Raw genomic sequence first — 18,752 nt, forward strand, 5'->3', positions numbered from 1 at the left:
TGGAACTATTCTGCATTTGAATTCGAATCGAAATTTTCTCCGTTTGGAAACTTTGGTATTCTGCATTTCGATTCCCCTCTCCGTCACGTAAACAACTTTTTTTCTGGTTTTACTTAGGATGGCGGTGCATTAAGCACTCATATTGCCAGTTTATCACACGTTTGTCCAGAGAAAACCCCCACCAAACGACCTATACCTTCATATAAGAAGTTGGACTTAATTTCATCAACTTTTATTAACTTTGAACAGTTATATGAAGTAATATACTATACCAAGTGCGATCGAGACGCAAAACTGTCGAAAGCCAGGCAACAAACACAAGACTGAACGCGTTTAAGAAAAAATCGCGATGGCGCGAGAGTTGTTCCCCAACTCAGACCTGAATTACGACTCAAACAACAACTTACAAAAACCTAACGCAGAATACACAATTCGTAAAGCATTGAAACGAAATGGAATTGCTTCTTATTTTTCATACGATTTAGTTTTTTGTTGGAATACCATTTTTCGATCGTTGTGTAACTGAATGAGTAAACGTAATCGAAATTCAGAATAGGGGTGATTATGGTAGTTTATGGGCTTATCTATCTGTTTATCTTTCTTTTTTCTATATTTTTATATTTCTATCTATCTATCTATCTATCTATCTATCTATCTATCTATCTATCTTTCTATCTATATATCTGTATATCTATCTAAAGACGCAACATGTAAGAAGTGGGAAGTCTTGTTTTTATTGGTTATAAGCAGTGTCGACTGCTAGACCAAACACCTTTTAGAAGGCTCTTCAATTTACAATAGAACGAGTTCAGTCAGCTACTACTCGAGTACCTCTATCTATCTAAATATCTATCTATATATCTATCTATCTATAAATCTATCTCTCTATATATCTATCTATCTATCTATCTATCTATCTATTTATCTATCTATCTATCTATCTATCTATCTATCTATCTATCTATCTATCTATCTATCTATCTATCTATCTATCTATCTATCTATCTATCTATCTATCTATCTATCTATCTATCTATCTATCTATCTATTTATCTATCTATCTAACGTGTAAGAAGTGTGAAGTCCTGTTTTTGTTGGTCATTAACAGTGTCAACTGCTAGTCCAAACAGCTTTTTAAGGGCTTTTCAAATTACAATAGAACTAAGAACGTAACGAGTATAACTCACAAATTGCCTCAAAATCAAAAGTATTATTTTGTTATTTTTTTATATATTTTTTAGGTTAAATTTTGTTATTTCTTTTTCTTTTTTGCTGGAGAAGCATATCTTAACTACAGTTGACAGAGTTTGAATTTATTTTTGTTTTCTTTTTTGCATTTTTTCATATTTATAATATATATTTTTTCTTTTTTTTTAATAATAAACATAAATAACAAACGCTAGTTTTTATCTTTTTGTTGAAAGTGTTCCTTTTGTTTTTGTTGTTGTTAGAGATGCTATTGTTGTTGTTGTTCTGGTATATTTTTTCTGATTCGTACTGTGTTAAAGATGAAGTTCCTGCTGTAAAAAGTGTTTACTGTGTGGTTGTTGTTTTGTATCCTTTTATCGCAGAAACTTATTACTATTTCATCTATATTATTAGTTCAAACAATCTAACCTTTATGTGAAGAGTTTGTGTAATGGATGTTAGGAAAATATGATGATTGTATTGGTTTATATTAAAGTTTTGTATGCTTAAATAATGTGGAAAGGATTTTGTTGTTGAATTTTTAAAAAAAGGGGATTTTAATTTAAAATAATTTGTTGTGGGGAGTACGACTCAAAAAACTCAACATGTTTTACATGAATTATCAATCAGTGGTAGTGGTTTTTTCTATTGTTTTTTAGTTTTTCATTATCATTAATTATTGAATAATAGTACTTATTTATAAAAATTTAAATGATGTATTATACTTCATTCTTATGAAACGGTTTTTGTTTTATTATTTTTTAAATTATTATTTTAGTTTAGCAGGCATATTCTGATAATAAATTGTTTGTTTTGTTGTTTTCCCATAATGTCCCTTAAAGGTAATGATGACTTATCGGTTGCTTTTTCATGTTTTCAGCTGGTTGGTTCTTCTGTTTATTTGTTACTTCACTTTGTGTTGCAACATATTAGCTTTCCTTGTGGGTAGTAAGTAGTTCACGCTCTACTCTAATGTTCTCTTCTCTTTATCTCGCTTTAGTATATTTTTCTTGATTCCTCCATGTGTCTTGTTGATTCCTCCATGATCTTCTCTGGTTAATTATCTTTTTAAACTGAATTTTAAAATTTTCATATGTGATTGATTTTTTTACGTGAGTGTGTGTGTGTTGTAGGGTGTTTTTCTGTTGCTTTTAGATAAAATTAATTATAAATTTTAATGGCTTTTTCGGAGAAGTTCAATGATGTTCGTTTGCGTGATTTGTTGATGTGATCGAGTCCAAAGAAGGGCGCATTACCATTCCAGGAACGATAGACATTTATATCGATTGGTGTGTTGTCATTAAAGTCCGGCGTATTGCCACCGATAACGGCAAATTTATAATTCTCCCATTCCTTGTCGGGCACATTGAGGCGCTTCTGTATGCGTTGCTTTAGGGCTCCGTAGGGTTCACCTTGCCGCGCCTTAATTAGGAATGGCACTCCGAAAACACTAAAGATTTCTTTGCTGTAGTGAGCAACCGGTATAAGTATTTCATTTTCAGCCAGCTGTATATCTTCAAGAGGCACTTCTTCAATACGGAACGTTTTTTGAGTACTCTGAGGTGTTATGGGTTCAGTGGTCTTTTGCAGAGATTCAAGCGGTATGTCCTCTTTGAAAATCGTAGAAATCTTGTGATTATTCACCTTCAAAAGACGCAACTTCTTTGAGCTGTTCTCAGAGAATTGTATCTTCTTGGCGGCTTCATCCAATAAACCCTTAACCGTATCATTTTTATTGGGATACAATACCAATTCTTTTTCCTCCTTAAGGTCATTTGAAACCCAAATGCATTTGAATTGTTTCTTATTGTCAAGTTCATGGATGCTGAGCGACAGTCTTTGATAGAAAAGCTTTTTGGTATTGCTTTGCTTAGTGGACACTAACAGATCTTTAAGACAACCCTGAAAATAACAAAATGGGTAAATTAATAAATAGATCATTAGCTAGATATATGTTTATAACCATCATATATCTACTTACTTTCTGGTTATATTGAATCGCAGTGCCTGGTTGATCCTTGTAGCTACCGGTACAAGTAAAGAACTGCAATTTATTTGGATCTGTATTTAAACGCTCGGCCACTGCTTGTGCCATTTGATCGTATGTATAACGGTTCGAAAGCTCTAGCACAATTTCCGGTTCGTTTGGATTGGTTTTATCGCAGAAGGTTATTTCCACTCGATACACTAAATCGTTAAAGTAATCAATGACCGTGGGTAATTCCAATTTCGGATCAATATGTTCCTTTTCGAAAATCAAAATATAACCCTGGAGACTGCCGCGATCTGCATTGTCGGGATGTAAACACAAAACGGTCTCTAACGATTCATTCAAATTGGTGATCTTCTGATCATTACACTCATCAAATACAGTCAATTCGGTGTCGCGCTCAAAGCCCAAATGTGTGTTAATATCGGGCACTAGTTCAACTAGCCGCTTGCCCAATGGCTGCTGAGAACAACCGATATAGTTGAGTCGCTTGTTGCGGGCATCGTAATACTTGAAAAAGATTAAAACTTCTTTTTTGGGATCAAATGTCGGCAGTGCACGACTTGGCTTGTCGGGTGGAGCCAATTCCAAAAATATAACCCAGGGTTTCTGTGAACTAGCGATTTGTTCAATCGAACGATTACCTTCACGCTGGAAATCGAAATAAAGAAACTTTTGTGTTTGTGTAACGTACATTATCCAAACACGCATGCGTTCTTTAGGTACACAAAATGATTTAACAAATTGATCCATCATTTCCTCAATAGTCTGGGTCTGTTTCATTTTGAATAACCTCTGGTGCACCTTGTCCAAGTCAAAGAGACGTCGCTTTTGCTGGGCCTCAAAATACTCCTCCAGTATTACATGTATAGATACATACAAATTAGCCTCGCTGCGTTCTTTACGCCGTGCCATCTCAATGCGTTTCTCCAATTCCAAACGATCGACTAGTTCACTGGGTATATCATGTTCCGGTATATCACTGAGTACACGTTCAATTTCCGACTTTCGTATGTAGACTAACATATAAGCATTGCTACATTTAGCATGGAACGATACTTCCTCATCCATTCCACCATAATTCATTTCGATTGCTTCATTTTTCCTACAGCTGCATACAACATCATCATCAAACTTATACCATTTGCCATCACATTTGGGATTAATAAAGACAACATAGTGACCTCCATGATTATCACCCGAATGTACTAAAACAGCATGTAATATATATTCTGCCTTAGTATCGCCTTCTTTCTCGAGAAAACGATCAAGATCGATTTGTTCGTAGAATTGAAAGCGATCGTTATATTTAATCGAACTATCGGTAACAGGATCGTATTGAAAACGCATTAAATGCAAGTGTAAAACTGGCGGGAATGATGTGAAATGTACACCTTTGTTGGCTTCCTAATAAAAGAAATAAATAAATAATAATTATAATTTCTATAAGTCTAACTTCAACATGAACCCATTCTTTATTTATCCATTAGAGATACCTCGTTTTAACTTGAAAAACTAAACTAACAAATTACATAACTAACCCAACAATAACTGACTCGCTTGACCACTAACCTGTAAACCATGAACGCCGGCATCATATTTATTATCTCCCTCCAATGTTTCTGGTGTTATATAATCTTGAAATGATTCATAAATATCCTTTTTATCCTTAATATTCAATTGTATATCGTAGAATGTCTCATAGCGAGTACTATTATAATCGACATTCTTACACTTGATGTACGAGGACATTTTGCCTTCGAACAAACCCGGAATGGTACCCTCTAAATTGGTGCCCTTCATCTTTGACTCCAACTTATCGAGAAGAACACGTAGAAATTCTTGAACATCGTGTTGCATAAACGAATCGAGTGTCTCCCAACCAAAAGACTTTGTTAGTTTTTTGGTGCCGACTGGTTTGTCACTGAATTGTAGTTCGTGGAAAACGCGCTGCAGTGAAAGACCCACCGATTTGGTGCTATCGTCTGCCTCAGTGGGTATCTTGTAGACGGCTCTACGCAGTTGATTGGTGAAGTATAGAGTCTGTAGGAGGGAATTCATGTAACAGGTGGCGCCTTGATTCTTAAGGCCCACATAGCCCGTATGTTTCTTAGAATCCCAGAGAACACCATGAGGCGCATCGGCGTGAACAAATACTTCTAAAGTAATGGCGCCATTGTGGATGTAACAATTTTCAGGATCTTGCAGTTCTTGCCAGGTAATAAAATTCGAATAACCGTAATCATTCTCCTTGGCATAGAACAAATGTTTGATGCGCATACGTGAGAAGGGTTTAGCACCCGGCTTATGACTCTTCAAACGCAGATCAGCAATGGCATTGCAAGACCACGAGGGTGAATCATTTTCACCATTACACTGTAGAAAGAAGCCTAGAGCCCGCTCATTAGGTATGACCATGATTTTCCAAGGTAACATGCGCACATACACTGGTGGCGATAGCTGTTGTGTCTTAAGTTGGGCAATTTTTTCCACCGTATACGAGAAGGTGGCTTCCGAACGGAATTCGTCCTCTTTGGGACCGTCGTCGAGCGCTGTCATTTCTTGCTCGTTTGTATAGGGTGAACCAGAGTCGGCTAATAGCTGCTGGGGTGGTACATTACCATTCTCATTGGGCAATTGTTGTTGACCACCCGCCGTGGGTGGCAAGTGTAGTTTCTGAAGATGCTGTTGTTGATGTAACTCAGCACCGGGTAAAGAATCGATTTCTTGTATGTCCATAGCTTCCATCGATTGATCTGGCTCAATTTCCATTTTCTTTGCTACTCACACTTGAATGGCGTTTTGTTTTTCTTCTTTTTTTGCTTTATTTTGTTTTAATTTTTCTTTTCTGCCTACTTCCCTTGTGACACAATGCGTTCTTTGCTGGTTACTCGACCAAAAGGAATTGCGTTTTATATTCTTTGTAACAGAAATTAATAATGAATGCAATTTTCTTACAATTCTCAAAGAAGAATTTCTTATGTATAGTTCTTGGTGTAAAACTTCCACAATTGTTTCTTTTTTTCCTTGATCTTTTTTTCTGTATTATATTCGTTTTTGTATTTCTTCTGGTTGTATCTTGTGTATGAGTAGAGTGAATCTCGTTTTTTTAGTTTAGTTTTTCTACCTCGTTGTTGTTTTGATTGCTTTTCTTCTTTTGTTGTTTTGTGACGGACGACCTTTGGAAAAACGACAACGATGATTATGATGATGAAGATGATGTTGTATAGAGGAGGATATGCACGCACCCACCAAGAATTATTGTATAAACGTCAATGTAGAACAACAGCAACAACACCACAAGTAAATTTTCAGCACACAAAAAAATAGAAGAGAATAAGAAAATATATTATTTTTTTAATTTGACTTTTTAAATGCCAATTTCAATATTAATTAGTTTTTCTTAGGCTTAAACTTTTAAATGTGGAAATAATTATAGAAATTAATAAAAATATTGTGCTACTTCTGCACAAATATCTTCCTTCTTCCACACACAATGTTGGCGAAAATGTGTTCGTTCTATGTTCTTTTTGAACTCTTGCAATTTTTCTTTTATACTTGATATTCTTTAGCTGTCAAAATTTGTTTCAATTCTTTTTTACGTTTTCGCAATTTTTATTGTGCTTTTTTGTGAAATAATTATACAGCAACATACGTTCGAACAGACATGTAGGATTTGAGATAAGACGTTTGAATCATATTTGAACATGAATCGAACAAACCTATTCACAGTGTGTTGTAACGGGGTAAAAAATGTGCAGCGTTGAAAAAATAAGAAAACTAATAAAATTTTTCAATAAAAGACCAACTATGAAAAATCTTTTTTGAAAACTTTTTCTAATCCCAGTATAATTTAATAAGCTGATTCTGAAAATGAATATGTTATTTAATCATCGGGTTTCGCACCTGTACTTTCAAAGACATAACATTTTTCTCAAGAGCTTTGATTTTGAAGGTCAATCCAGTAATTTGAGACCTATTACTCGTAGGTCAACTTTGTCAAATCGCATTAAAGTAAAAAGTTCTATTCCAAATTTAAGAAGGAAAATTTGAACCCGTTTTTAAATAAAACTTATTTTAAATAAAATTTGTGGAAAAATTAAATTTTTTGAACAAACCCCCTTTAATTGAGTTAATTATAGGGTTACACTCTCCTAGAGTAGACCCTAAAAGCATCGAGATAAAACAATTACTCGGTTTTAAAACGAGAAACATTTTAAGAATTATTTTTTAACAAGAAATTTACTAGGATTCGGTTAACAGGAATATTATCATTTTCATGTTAAACTTATTTTTCAATAAAATCAAATTGGTTGAAACATATTACAACATTTTATTAATACATTTTAAAAAATCTACTATGCTGAATTCTATATACCCACCATTTAAGGTTTAACTGAATTTCAGAAGGTGATCTTAGCATAAATCGATAATTTAAATTTGTGTTACAAATTATGGGACTTGTACTATATCAATGTTAAAATTTCATACTTTTGATAAGTAAAAAATTAGTTTAGATTAAAAATAAGTTAGGCGCACGAAGGGATATTTTCACATTTTCTTTAAAACGTATTCTAGTTAATGCGTTTTAAATGCATGCCAAAATTCTAATAAATTTGTTATAAGGCATGAAAAATTGCACCCAATACACTCATGTGAAACTCTATTATAGGAATTGTAATATTCACACTATATACATATCTTGATTCAAAAAAACATGCATTCAATAAAAAAATAAATAAAAATAACATAAATATTAAAAATAATATTAATTTTTTTAGATTTTTGTATTTAATACTTGTTAAAATTAGTAATATTATTTCCATTTTAACATCTAGCTTAATAAGACAAGAAAATACCATGTTGATTAAATATTTAACGGTTTTTAAAATATATTGGGTATTTTTACTCTGAATGTTTTATTTTGTTACCATATAAAATTTTAACAATATCACGCTAAAAACAATCGTTCGAAGATTAAAAATTAATTGATAATAATCTCATCAAAGAATTTTAAAATACATATAGCGCATCAATGAAAATTCGCATTAGAATCATCAAATGTTCATTGATTATAAGCACTTCTTTTAATGACGAGATATATTTCCAAATACGAACACATGCTCGACAATGACATGCTACTGTTAAAATCATGCATGTTTCACCCCCGTAAATATTCTTCCGGTTAAAATAATTTTTGTACGAAATCTATCAATTTAACCTTATGATAAAATATAAACAGACATTAAGATAAGGGGGTTTAAAAAGTTTCAAATTAAATTATTTTTCTTTTTGATTAAAATGTTTAAAGTCTTTTTTTTTTGAAAATATTTTTTTCTTTATGATTTTTAGATTAACATCGATGAAATGTTTCCGAATTTGGCCGGATGTTTTACTATGTTTGCTGGTGTTTTCTTGTTTTAGAAAATAAAAATTCAAAAAATTTTTGTCATGTACAAATTTATACATTTTATGAACTTTAAATATTCTGAATGAAAATGGTTTGGGAAAAGAAGTCATGTTCGATTTATAAAAGCCCAATTCAAGATCTAGGATATTTTTGCAATTCTATTTATGCAATTTAAAATATTTTCTATTAATTGTGAACTATTTTTTCAGCATTTATTTACAACACTAATTGCAAACACAAAAAATATTTGGTTTAAATTCGTTTTTAACTGTATCTCCGGTTCTTTTATAAGATATTTTTTGATCCTGTTTGTTGCCTTTGATCCAATTTTTGTTCAATTTCTTCTTTTTTTTAATTGTTTTTATATAATATTTTTGATCTGTCAGATAGATAAAAACTACGTATGTTGGTTTCGTATATTTTATGAACTATAGCATGAGTATTTCTTTATATTTTATTAGTGTATTATAAAAGTATACTAAACCATTTGTAAATGCAATGATACATGACAATTTACAATAGATTTTGAATTGGGCTAATATTAATTACCAAATTAAATCTACCGATGAAGTTAAAAAATGTTAAATTTCTTCTGAATGAATGAATTTTGTTTGCATTGAATTTGTTATAAATTGAAAATAAATTCTAACAATTCCTACTGATTTTTAATTCGCTCTGAATGGTACCAATTTTGTTCAATTAAATTCATTCCTATAAAGATTAAATTCTCTTAGTAATTAACTCAACGGATTATAAAGCCAAGGAATTCAACTTGTATAATTTAAATTCAAACCGAATTGAAAATTTTAGGGAATTAATTACAAATAGAATTCATTCTTTCCAAGATTTCTATATAAATATACAAATATTAAGAGTAATAGTTATATTTATTACCAACAAAAATCTTACAATTATTTGGATTTCATACCAATATTTTAAATGAAATATTTAATTTTATTAGATTTTTTCTCGAAGTGTCTCATGTCGGACGAAGGCAGATAGCAAATCCTCTTTGAGAGTTTTTTATATTAAAATCAATACAATTAATGTTAGATATAATTTATAACTTTTTTAACATTTTTTTTAGCTAAATATTGTTGTAAGTCAATGCACTGTGCTGTTTTTATAGGAATTTTATACAATTAAATAAGTATGAAGGTATGAGAAAACAACAGTTTTGTTGCAACCAAGAGTAATGCTTATTTAGCGATATTGCTTATAATGCAAAACAATATCAAAAACGGCTGTAATTGCTGTCAAAATTTTGCAAATGCAGTGACGCCAGCAGCGAGTTACTAACTTATATTTTTTTCTATTTTCCTTTTACACTATTTTCTATCTTTTTTTCTTACTTTTTATACCGCTACAAAAAATATATATATTTGATATTCTCATACGAGATTTTGCGAAATTAATCATGGTTTTAAAGTATACAATTATTAACAACATATATTTATAATGATTATTAGTATAATAAAAATACTTTTGTTCTTTTTCATACCAAATATTAGCTGCGTTTCAAACACACTCACTTTTTTCGCATATAATATATGTTTTTTTATTTTGGAGTCGGTCGGTCGGCAGCAGCAGCACAATCAATGTATTTTTCTTTTTGTTTGATTTTTTTTTTGCCGTATTCTCAAAACTCGTTTAGAATCGAAGAAAAATTTCTTAAGCAAGCAAAGTTAATTTTATTCACTTATTTTCACTTGATATACGTGGTTTTCGTCTATTAATTTCCACAAAAATTTACATTTTAAGCAATTTTTTTTATTATCGAAAATATTTTTGCCGTCACGTCAGTTTGATGGTAATGGAATTGCAAACTAAACAGTGTTATCAAATTAGGCTTTGATGAATGTAAAACTCTTAACTAATTCATTTTAAAATCGCTAGAAATAAATTTATGTTTGCTTCCTAAATTTGTGTTTATGATTTTAATATATTTATAACTATATATAAATATTACATAATTTAATAATGTGTAGTGGAAGAGTATCTTAAATGTATTTCAAATTTAAACGAAATTCAAGAAAATGTTTATCCAAATAAAACATGAAATACTTAGTTTGGGGGAAATCCTCACATCTGGCTACACTGATCAATATTTCTATTTTCCATTTAAAACATATTTAGTGATCAAAATGTGTGGCAACTCTACATTTCTTATCAGTGTTTGTTTTTGTTCTTGCTTTCTTTTTAATGAAAACAATTCAATCTGTGTTGTGCATCAAAATGTGTTTTTTTAGTCTGATTTAAAAGTAATCAATAAAAAATAAATAATTTTTAATCCAAAATCGAGTAATGCAAGTGTAAAGAAAAATAAAATGTGGCTTTTTATAGTGCTATCCCTGGTATTGTCACTAAGTCATAATGCGGGCACCACAAATCATTATGCTTTAAAAGATGATGGTCTCATCAAAAGGCGCCTCGACTCACCCTTTCATTTAAGACAGCCGGATAATCTTTATAGTTTTATAGAACAAATACGCTACACGGAAAATGCCGAAGAGGCATTTCGAAAAATGCAACGTAAACGTAGTACATTGGATGATCATATTGTCATAACAGATCAATTGTTGCAAATCATATTGGAACGTTCGAAATGTGTGAGAATGTATGTGAAAATGACAGGTTTAAGTGATTATTTGCGTACTACGGGTGCATCGATGAAAAGGCTGAAATTTCCAGAAAAACTGGAAACAAGAAAGGAGTCTAAAGGAGTGGATCCCATTTGCCGTGATTATGCTGAACTACAGACGGCACGTGATAAATATGCACACTTGAAAAGTTTCAAAGCAGATACTTTAAAAACTTTGAGAATAGAACGTGAAGAGAATCTATTAAAACAAGAGGTGGGTTTAAAAGATGCAGAAAGTGTTACCGAGACCATACATGAGATCTCGGTAAAGGGTTTGGCTAATAATCCCACTTCATGGAAATTTCATATGCTGGGTTCCTATTACTGGCGCTTAACGGGTCATGCCAAAAATGCCCTAGACTGTGCACGCCTTTCGGTTATGCTGGCCCCTGAAGAGAGTAAAGATATTCCTCTACTTAGTTTAGGCACTATTTTAGTAAGGGCAGAGCTGTGGGATGATGCAGAGACTATCTTGAATGAGGCTATTAAATATGGCCCAAAACATGGTGAAAATTATATAGCTTTAGCTACACTGCTGGCTTTAAAGCATGACTTTAAAAGGGCCAGAGAAAATTTTCACATGGCCGAGAAACTGGACGAGTCCATGTTTAATAATTCTTTAAAAATGCGTCAATACATTGAATGTTTGGAGCCATTGGATACAGATGCTACTAAGTTATTCGGTTTTGTTAAATACATGCTAAGGGAAATCAAAGAGGTCAGTAAATTACGGCAAGAGATCTCACAATATCAAAATAAGATAATACAACAGCAGGTAAGCTTAAGGGAAAATATATTAAAGAACAATTTACTTTAACTCAACTTTTTTATATGTTTAGACCCCCTTGGCATCACGCTTTACCGACAATGATCCTCAATTGAAAGCCGATCTCTTGAAACGTTTTCAATATTGTAGCACACGCAAATCTAACGAAAATCAAGAACCCGTTTTATTTTGCGATTTTTATTCTGATTTACAAATGCAATTGGAAAGTAAACAATTCGATGCTGAACTGCTGGATTGGCAGGTGAATCGTTATATTAGTCATTTGTTCGAAAAGTTCCCATTTGAATATAAAAAACAATTGGAAATACTTTACAATAATGTTAAGGCCGTGTCGCCCACAAAACTGGGAGTTTATAGTATGTAGTTTAAGAGATATTAGTTTAAACCGTAATATTTTTTCAGTTTAAGTTTATATTTTAAAAGGCATGTTTAGTCAATTAAACTGTAGTTTTTTTAATTATAAGATTTGTGATATCATATCACTGATATGTTTCTTTCGGCTTAAGAGTGATAAGTTATAAATGTATTTTATAAAATTTATTATTTAATAATTATATTGCTCTCAAAATTATAATAATTAACTTATATACATATACCTTTATAAAAGCAATAATAAACAATATGCGTAATCTTTTTATAATAATGTGTAAAAAAAAACTTTGTTTTTGCAATTTTATTTTATAGATAATTCATCAAATTTAATTTCATTATTAACTTCATCTATGGCAAAATTAAACTTAAACCCACTACCAGAAGTCAATTGTAAATTTGTTGTTTTAAAGTTCATAGCATCTGTTGTTTCCTTAGATTGTTGTTCCGATTCTTGTGTTTGATTTTCTACTGCATTGCTAGGATTGAAATTGAATTTAAAATCTTTACCCGATGTTAAGATGGCAGATTTTTTCACAAAACTAGATTTTTTATTTACTTCAGCAGAATTTGTAAATTTGATTTGTTTAGGAGCTGAAAACAAGAAAATAATGATGTAAGATCCATAGAATATGTTATTTTATTGCATAACATCTTATAGGCCCGGTCCTGTTCTTTTGAATATCTAAAAGCTTTATCCCTAAACGCTTTTGGATCACCTAAACAAGATTCATTTAAGTTTTTGCCGTTGACATCCACATGCTTTTCTTGGACAGAGTTTTTCAAATAGTCTAAACTCTTTATTTTCCTGTCTTTCTTTCAGCACTTACCTAAGCTCATTTTCTTTTCCTCCTCTTTCATCTTAGCACGGTAATCGCCCAAAGCAGCCTTCATAACCTGTCGTTTTTTAATCAAAGGAGCACTATTACCTTTAAGAACTTTTAAATTCTTAATAGTATCTTCAGCTGTTAAGACGAAAGTTTGAAAACATTAACCTAATACTCATACTATATAGAAGTGTTCTTCTTTCACTACTTACCCACTTTTTGTGATAATTTTCCAGAATTTAAAGCATTCTCTAGCTGGTGAACACACCAGCAAAGTTCCAACTCAAATTGTGAATCAGTATCGGTGTTATTAGATTTGACGGTAGGCGTAACAATTGGCATAGGTGGCCTTAGAGATTTGGGCTTTTTCATTTTGTTCATTTTCTTTAGGTAATATATATTTATTTATAATATAAAAAAATCTTGATTTTAAAAATCAAATTATTTACTTTTAGTATGTCGTGGTCGGCAGAAAAAAACCTGAGTCGACCATAATTAACGGCGTCGGCTGCTGATACAAAAAGTGTGGGCGGCTTAAAACAGCTGTGAGCTTGTAAAATTTTTAGCTTTTTTTCTAATTTTTTAACGCACTGCAGAAGAAAAATGGAATCCGTGAATGAAAAGCAATATTTTGAAAATTTTAATATAAAATTGGAATATAATGCATCTCAAAAACAAAGAAAGCTTAAAGTATTGGAACAGACTTTATTATATAGAGCGGAATTTATTACATACATACTTACTTCTCTAATTTTAAATAACGGACAAATCTTCTCACAATTGTACTTACTAAACACACTAAATTTTTTTCATCTGGCAATGCTTTTTTGACACCTAAATGTCATGATAATACAAAAAATCCACAATAAATATGAATAACAAAAAAGAATTAAAAAAATCGAACGAGCAACGAAACGAAACACGATAAAATAATCTGCTTTGTCAAAAAACTATAGAAAATCTATTTTTTTAACGAAAACTTCTACAAGAAATTATAAATTTTTATTAATATTTGCAGATATTTAAAAAATAAATAAAAACATTGCATTAACAAATTAAGAATTTAGCTAATCAAATAGCAAGTGTTAAACACAACACGCCGACATAATGTTTTCTTAAAATAGTACCAAAAAAGGAAAAAATAAAAAAAGAAATATCCATCCAAAACCTATTGAAAACTTCAAGAAGCCTATAAAAACGGCCCACACTCAAAAAATTTTGCACTGAAGAAAAAAATAAAGTTAAATTTCGAAGTGTATTATAAAAAAAGAAAAATAAAATTAACGAAATAATCGAATAGATTTAATGAAATAAAGTTAAAAACGAAATATTAAAAAAAAATATAAATAAAATTAAGAAAAATTAAAAAAAGTACAATTTGTTCAAAAAGTGACGTTTTGCTGCTGCACATTTAATACAAAAACCTTTAAATAATACTAAGAATAACAGAGAGGAAAGAAAATCGAAAAAATACTTTAAGTTTATTTAGGAACACATAATAAGTAAGAAAACAACAGCCACAAAATGTCCCGACCAAGACCAAAACTTCATATGACCATACAAAAAGAACCGGAACCAGAATTGTAAGTTTTTTTTTTTAATATTCTTCTGATATTTAGAAAAGTTTTCATTAAAAATTCTTTATTTCATTTCACTTTAGAGTTCCTCCACGTAATTTAGACTCTAGCACTACTATACAAATTGGTGATCGAACCTTCGAAATTGATGCTGATAGTTTGGAGAAAATTTGCGATTTGGGTCGTGGCGCCTATGGCATTGTCGAGAAAATGCGACACGAACAAACCGGTACGGTAATGGCGGTCAAGCGCATTACTGCTACCGTCAATCGTAAAGAACAAAAACGTTTACTTATGGATTTGGATATATCGATGCGTTCAAGCGATTGCCCATATACGGTTCACTTCTATGGTGCTCTATTTCGTGAGGGTGACGTGTGGATTTGCATGGAAGTTATGGATACCAGTTTGGATAAGTTTTATCCAAAAGTTTTTAAGAATAATCTTATTATGGAGGAGAGTGTTTTGGGAAAGGTAAGTAAAATGGATAGTGTTGGCTTTGTAAAGCTCATCTATGTATGAAAGTAGTTCAAGAATGTTCTGTTAATGCTTTTCAAACAATAAGAAAGTAGGGTCGGGAACGCGCAGGATTTTTATAGGTTATGTGAAGAAAGAGTAGGACATATCTTATGTAACTGTCTCTGAGTACAGAATCGTGGTAAGGTTGAAGATTCTACGATTAACTGGGATATGTAGCAAGATGTTAGGAAACATACACATAAGATATAATCAGTTTATTCCTTCAACCGTTTAATCCAATTTTGTCACCTGTTCCGAAACTTTCAGAACTAGAACAGAACTAAAACAGAACTAGAACAGAACTAGATCAGAACTAGAACAGAACTAGAACAGAACTAGAACAGAACTAGAACAGAACTAGAACAGAACTAGAACAGAACTAGAACAGAACTAGAACAGAACTAGAACAGAACTAGAACAGAACTAGAACAGAACTAGAACAGAACTAGAACAGAACTAGAACAGAACTAGAACAGAACTAGAACAGAACTAGAACAGAACTAGAACAGAACTAGAACAGAACTAGAACAGAACTAGAACACAACTAGAACAGAACTAGAACAGAACTAGAACAGAACTAGAACAGAACTAGAACAGAACTAGAACAGAACTAGAACAGAACTAGAACAGAACTAGAACAGAACTAGAGCAGAACTAGAACAAAACTAGAAAAGAACTAGAACAGAATTTAAAAATGAACTGGAATACCACTAGAGCAGAACTAGAACATAGCTAAAACAGAACATAGCTAAAACTAGAACAGAACTAGAACAGAACTAGAACAGAACTAGAACAGAACTAGTACAGAACTAGAACAGAACTAGAACAGAACTAGTACAGAACTTAAACAGATCTAGAACAGAACTGGAACATAACTAGAACTAAACTAGAACAGAACTAGAACTAAACTAGAACAGAACTAGACTTGAACAGAACTTGAACAGAACTTGAACAGAACTAGAACAGAACTAGAACACAATTAGAAAAGAACTGGAACACCACTAGAACAGAACTAGCACAGAACTAGAATAGAACTAGAACAGAACTAGAAAAGAACTAGAACAGAACTAGAACTAGAAATATGTGTCTTTGTCTTTAGAATTAGAACAGAACGTAAGCAGATATCCATCATCTATCTATCTATTTATCTATCTATCTATCTATCTATCTATCTATCTATCTATCTATCTATCTATCTATCTATCTATCTATCTATCTATCTATCTATCTATCTATCTATCTATCTATCTATCTATCTATCTATCTATCTATCTATCTATCTATCTATCTATCTATCTATCTATCTATCTATCTATCTATCTATCTATCTATCTATCTATCTATCTATCTATCTATCTACCTATCTATCTATCTATCTATCTATCTATCTATCTATCTATCTATCTATCTATCTATCTATCTATCTATCTATCTATCTATCTATCTATCTATCTATCTATCTATCAATCAACCTATCTATCTACCAATCCATATAATTCATAACATCTATTTACAATTCTAGATTGCCATGTCTGTGGTCAATGCTCTACACTATTTACACGCCCAATTAAAAGTTATACATCGTGATGTCAAACCATCAAATATTCTCATAAATCGCAATGGCGAAGTTAAAATGTGCGATTTTGGTATATCAGGTAAATCAAATATTTACAAAAACCTAAAAAAACAAATGTATTAAAACTGCAATTCTTTATACTTTACAAACAGGTTATCTCGTCGATTCAGTAGCCAAAACTATAGATGCTGGTTGCAAACCCTATATGGCACCCGAACGCATTGATCCCTCCGGCAATCCGGCACAATATGATATACGTTCTGATGTCTGGTCATTTGGCATAAGTATGATTGAAATGGCAACTGGTAAATTTCCCTATAATACATGGAAAACACCATTTGAACAATTAAGACAAGTGGTTAAGGACGAACCACCCCGCTTAGAACCGGGTACATTTTCACCCGAATTCGAAGACTTTATAACCAAGTGCCTGCAAAAGAGTTATACAGCAAGACCCAATTATGAGCAATTACTGCAGCATCCTTTCATAACAGAACATGCTAAACGTAATACGGATATTTCAAAATTTGTAGCTGGTGTATTAGATATGCCAGAGTAGGAAGAAGATATTTATGTTCTTCTTTCTTTTTCATAATTTCTCTATTTAGTTTATTGTTATTTGATGTTCAAAAAAAAATTAAAACCTAAACAAAACAACAATCAATTAAGCAAACAGCAAACAAAACAAACTACAATCAAGGATTAACTAAATAAAAGGTTAAGCTGTTGTTGCCATTACTTTTTTTACTATTAAATTAATAATTAAACAAAAAAGGCTTCCACGCAAAAAGATTACATACAAAGTGCTTTAAAAATTTAACAAATTACAAAGAAAAGTTTATAAATATTTTAGTTTTACTAAATATTTACAAACAACTTTAGTGTCAATTAATTGTACATGTTAATTTTGTAATAATTACAATCTAAAACCAATCTAAAACCAACCAACCAATCTGCCTGTCCCTTTTAACAGAAACAAAATTCTAAATACCACAAAACAGCCTGAAGTTAAAAACAGAACAATAAAGTGTATTTAATTACACTGCTCCCTCTAATTGTAGTTGTTTACGTTTTGATACCATTATATATTTTTATTCTTTATTTTTATTTTATAAAAAAATTAATGCATGTTTTCTAAGATTAAAAAGTAAAAAAAAACGAAACAAAATGTAAAGAAAATGCAGCAGTTGATAAGTCAATTAATTATGTTAAATTATTATTGTATACAAAAGAGAAAAAAATTACATTTTCCTTTAACAAGTTATATAGAATACAAAAAACAAAAATACACAGATACTTTACAAAAATAACGAAAACAAAGAAATATAAAGTTAAACTGTTCATAAAAACAAAATGCTTTAACGTTTAAAACAAAAAATTAAAAAAAAAAACAAACAGAAACAAAATAAATTATAATTTAAAACAAGTTAAATACAAAGGGCCTTATGCAAAAACGAGTATTAAAGTTAACAATGGTTTACTGCACACTTTTTCCATATAAAAACAGGTTTAAACAACTATTGTTAACTTAGTAATCGTTTTTGCATAAGGCGGAAAGAGTTTTTCAATAATAATTGTTCAATTCACAATCGGTGTTGTTGTTGTAACAGTTTAAATTATACAATAATCTAATTGGGGGGTTCTGCATTAATGTCCAGGCCTAAAAATTGGGTTACTTCAACTGGATGTGTCCATAAATCCATTGGATAGAGTGAAGTAGAGTTGACTGAGCAGTTGAACATGCAGGACATTCGTTGGAAACGGCACGGTCTATACGTGACCAGGAGGCATTGAGTCTGTTGCTCCATTCCGATCTTAGTTGTGCCAGAACTACTCTTGTGACATTCATACGGTATCCTGCGACCGCA

The 18,752-nt window shown here is 31.3% G+C and overlaps 4 protein-coding genes across 5 annotated transcripts; 2 read left to right on the forward strand and 2 right to left on the reverse strand.

Annotated features, from left to right (window-relative positions):
• Nucleotides 1-1,846: 1,846 nt before the first annotated feature.
• On the reverse strand, nt 1,847-10,415 carry LOC111681273 (ubiquitin carboxyl-terminal hydrolase 7). Of its 2 annotated transcripts, none has more exons than XM_023443027.2 (4): nt 10,121-10,415; nt 4,751-6,357; nt 3,170-4,585; nt 1,847-3,090 (listed from the first exon to the last, which is right to left on the reverse strand). In XM_023443027.2, exons 2-4 carry the CDS (start codon nt 5,948-5,950, stop codon nt 2,350-2,352), a joined length of 3,357 nt encoding a protein of 1,118 aa, XP_023298795.1. In that variant the 5' UTR covers nt 5,951-6,357; nt 10,121-10,415; the 3' UTR covers nt 1,847-2,349. The 2 variants fall into 2 exon arrangements, with proteins under 2 accessions (XP_023298795.1, XP_023298796.1); XM_023443028.2 differs by having other exon boundaries at nt 10,090-10,415.
• A 361-nt stretch (nt 10,416-10,776) lies between these two features.
• LOC111681274 (tetratricopeptide repeat protein 17) lies at nt 10,777-12,656 on the forward strand. Its single transcript, XM_023443030.2, has 2 exons — nt 10,777-12,004; nt 12,069-12,656. Exons 1-2 carry the CDS (start codon nt 10,916-10,918, stop codon nt 12,378-12,380), a joined length of 1,401 nt encoding a protein of 466 aa, XP_023298798.2. The 5' UTR covers nt 10,777-10,915; the 3' UTR covers nt 12,381-12,656.
• Nucleotides 12,657-12,671: 15 nt separating this feature from the next.
• Nucleotides 12,672-13,781, reverse strand: LOC111681276 (UPF0488 protein CG14286). The gene is made up of 4 exons (XM_046947290.1): nt 13,662-13,781; nt 13,425-13,596; nt 13,216-13,350; nt 12,672-12,979 (listed from the first exon to the last, which is right to left on the reverse strand). Exons 2-4 carry the CDS (start codon nt 13,591-13,593, stop codon nt 12,690-12,692), a joined length of 594 nt encoding a protein of 197 aa, XP_046803246.1. The 5' UTR covers nt 13,594-13,596; nt 13,662-13,781; the 3' UTR covers nt 12,672-12,689.
• Nucleotides 13,782-14,079: 298 nt separating this feature from the next.
• Nucleotides 14,080-17,668, forward strand: LOC111681275 (dual specificity mitogen-activated protein kinase kinase 3). Its single transcript, XM_023443031.2, has 4 exons — nt 14,080-14,795; nt 14,873-15,263; nt 16,831-16,963; nt 17,037-17,668. Exons 1-4 carry the CDS (start codon nt 14,737-14,739, stop codon nt 17,441-17,443), a joined length of 990 nt encoding a protein of 329 aa, XP_023298799.1. The 5' UTR covers nt 14,080-14,736; the 3' UTR covers nt 17,444-17,668.
• Nucleotides 17,669-18,752: the final 1,084 nt, after the last annotated feature.

The sequence above is a fragment of the Lucilia cuprina genome, chromosome 3 (genome assembly GCF_022045245.1).
Source record: "Lucilia cuprina isolate Lc7/37 chromosome 3, ASM2204524v1, whole genome shotgun sequence".
Classification (NCBI taxonomy): Eukaryota; Metazoa; Arthropoda; class Insecta; order Diptera; family Calliphoridae; genus Lucilia; species Lucilia cuprina.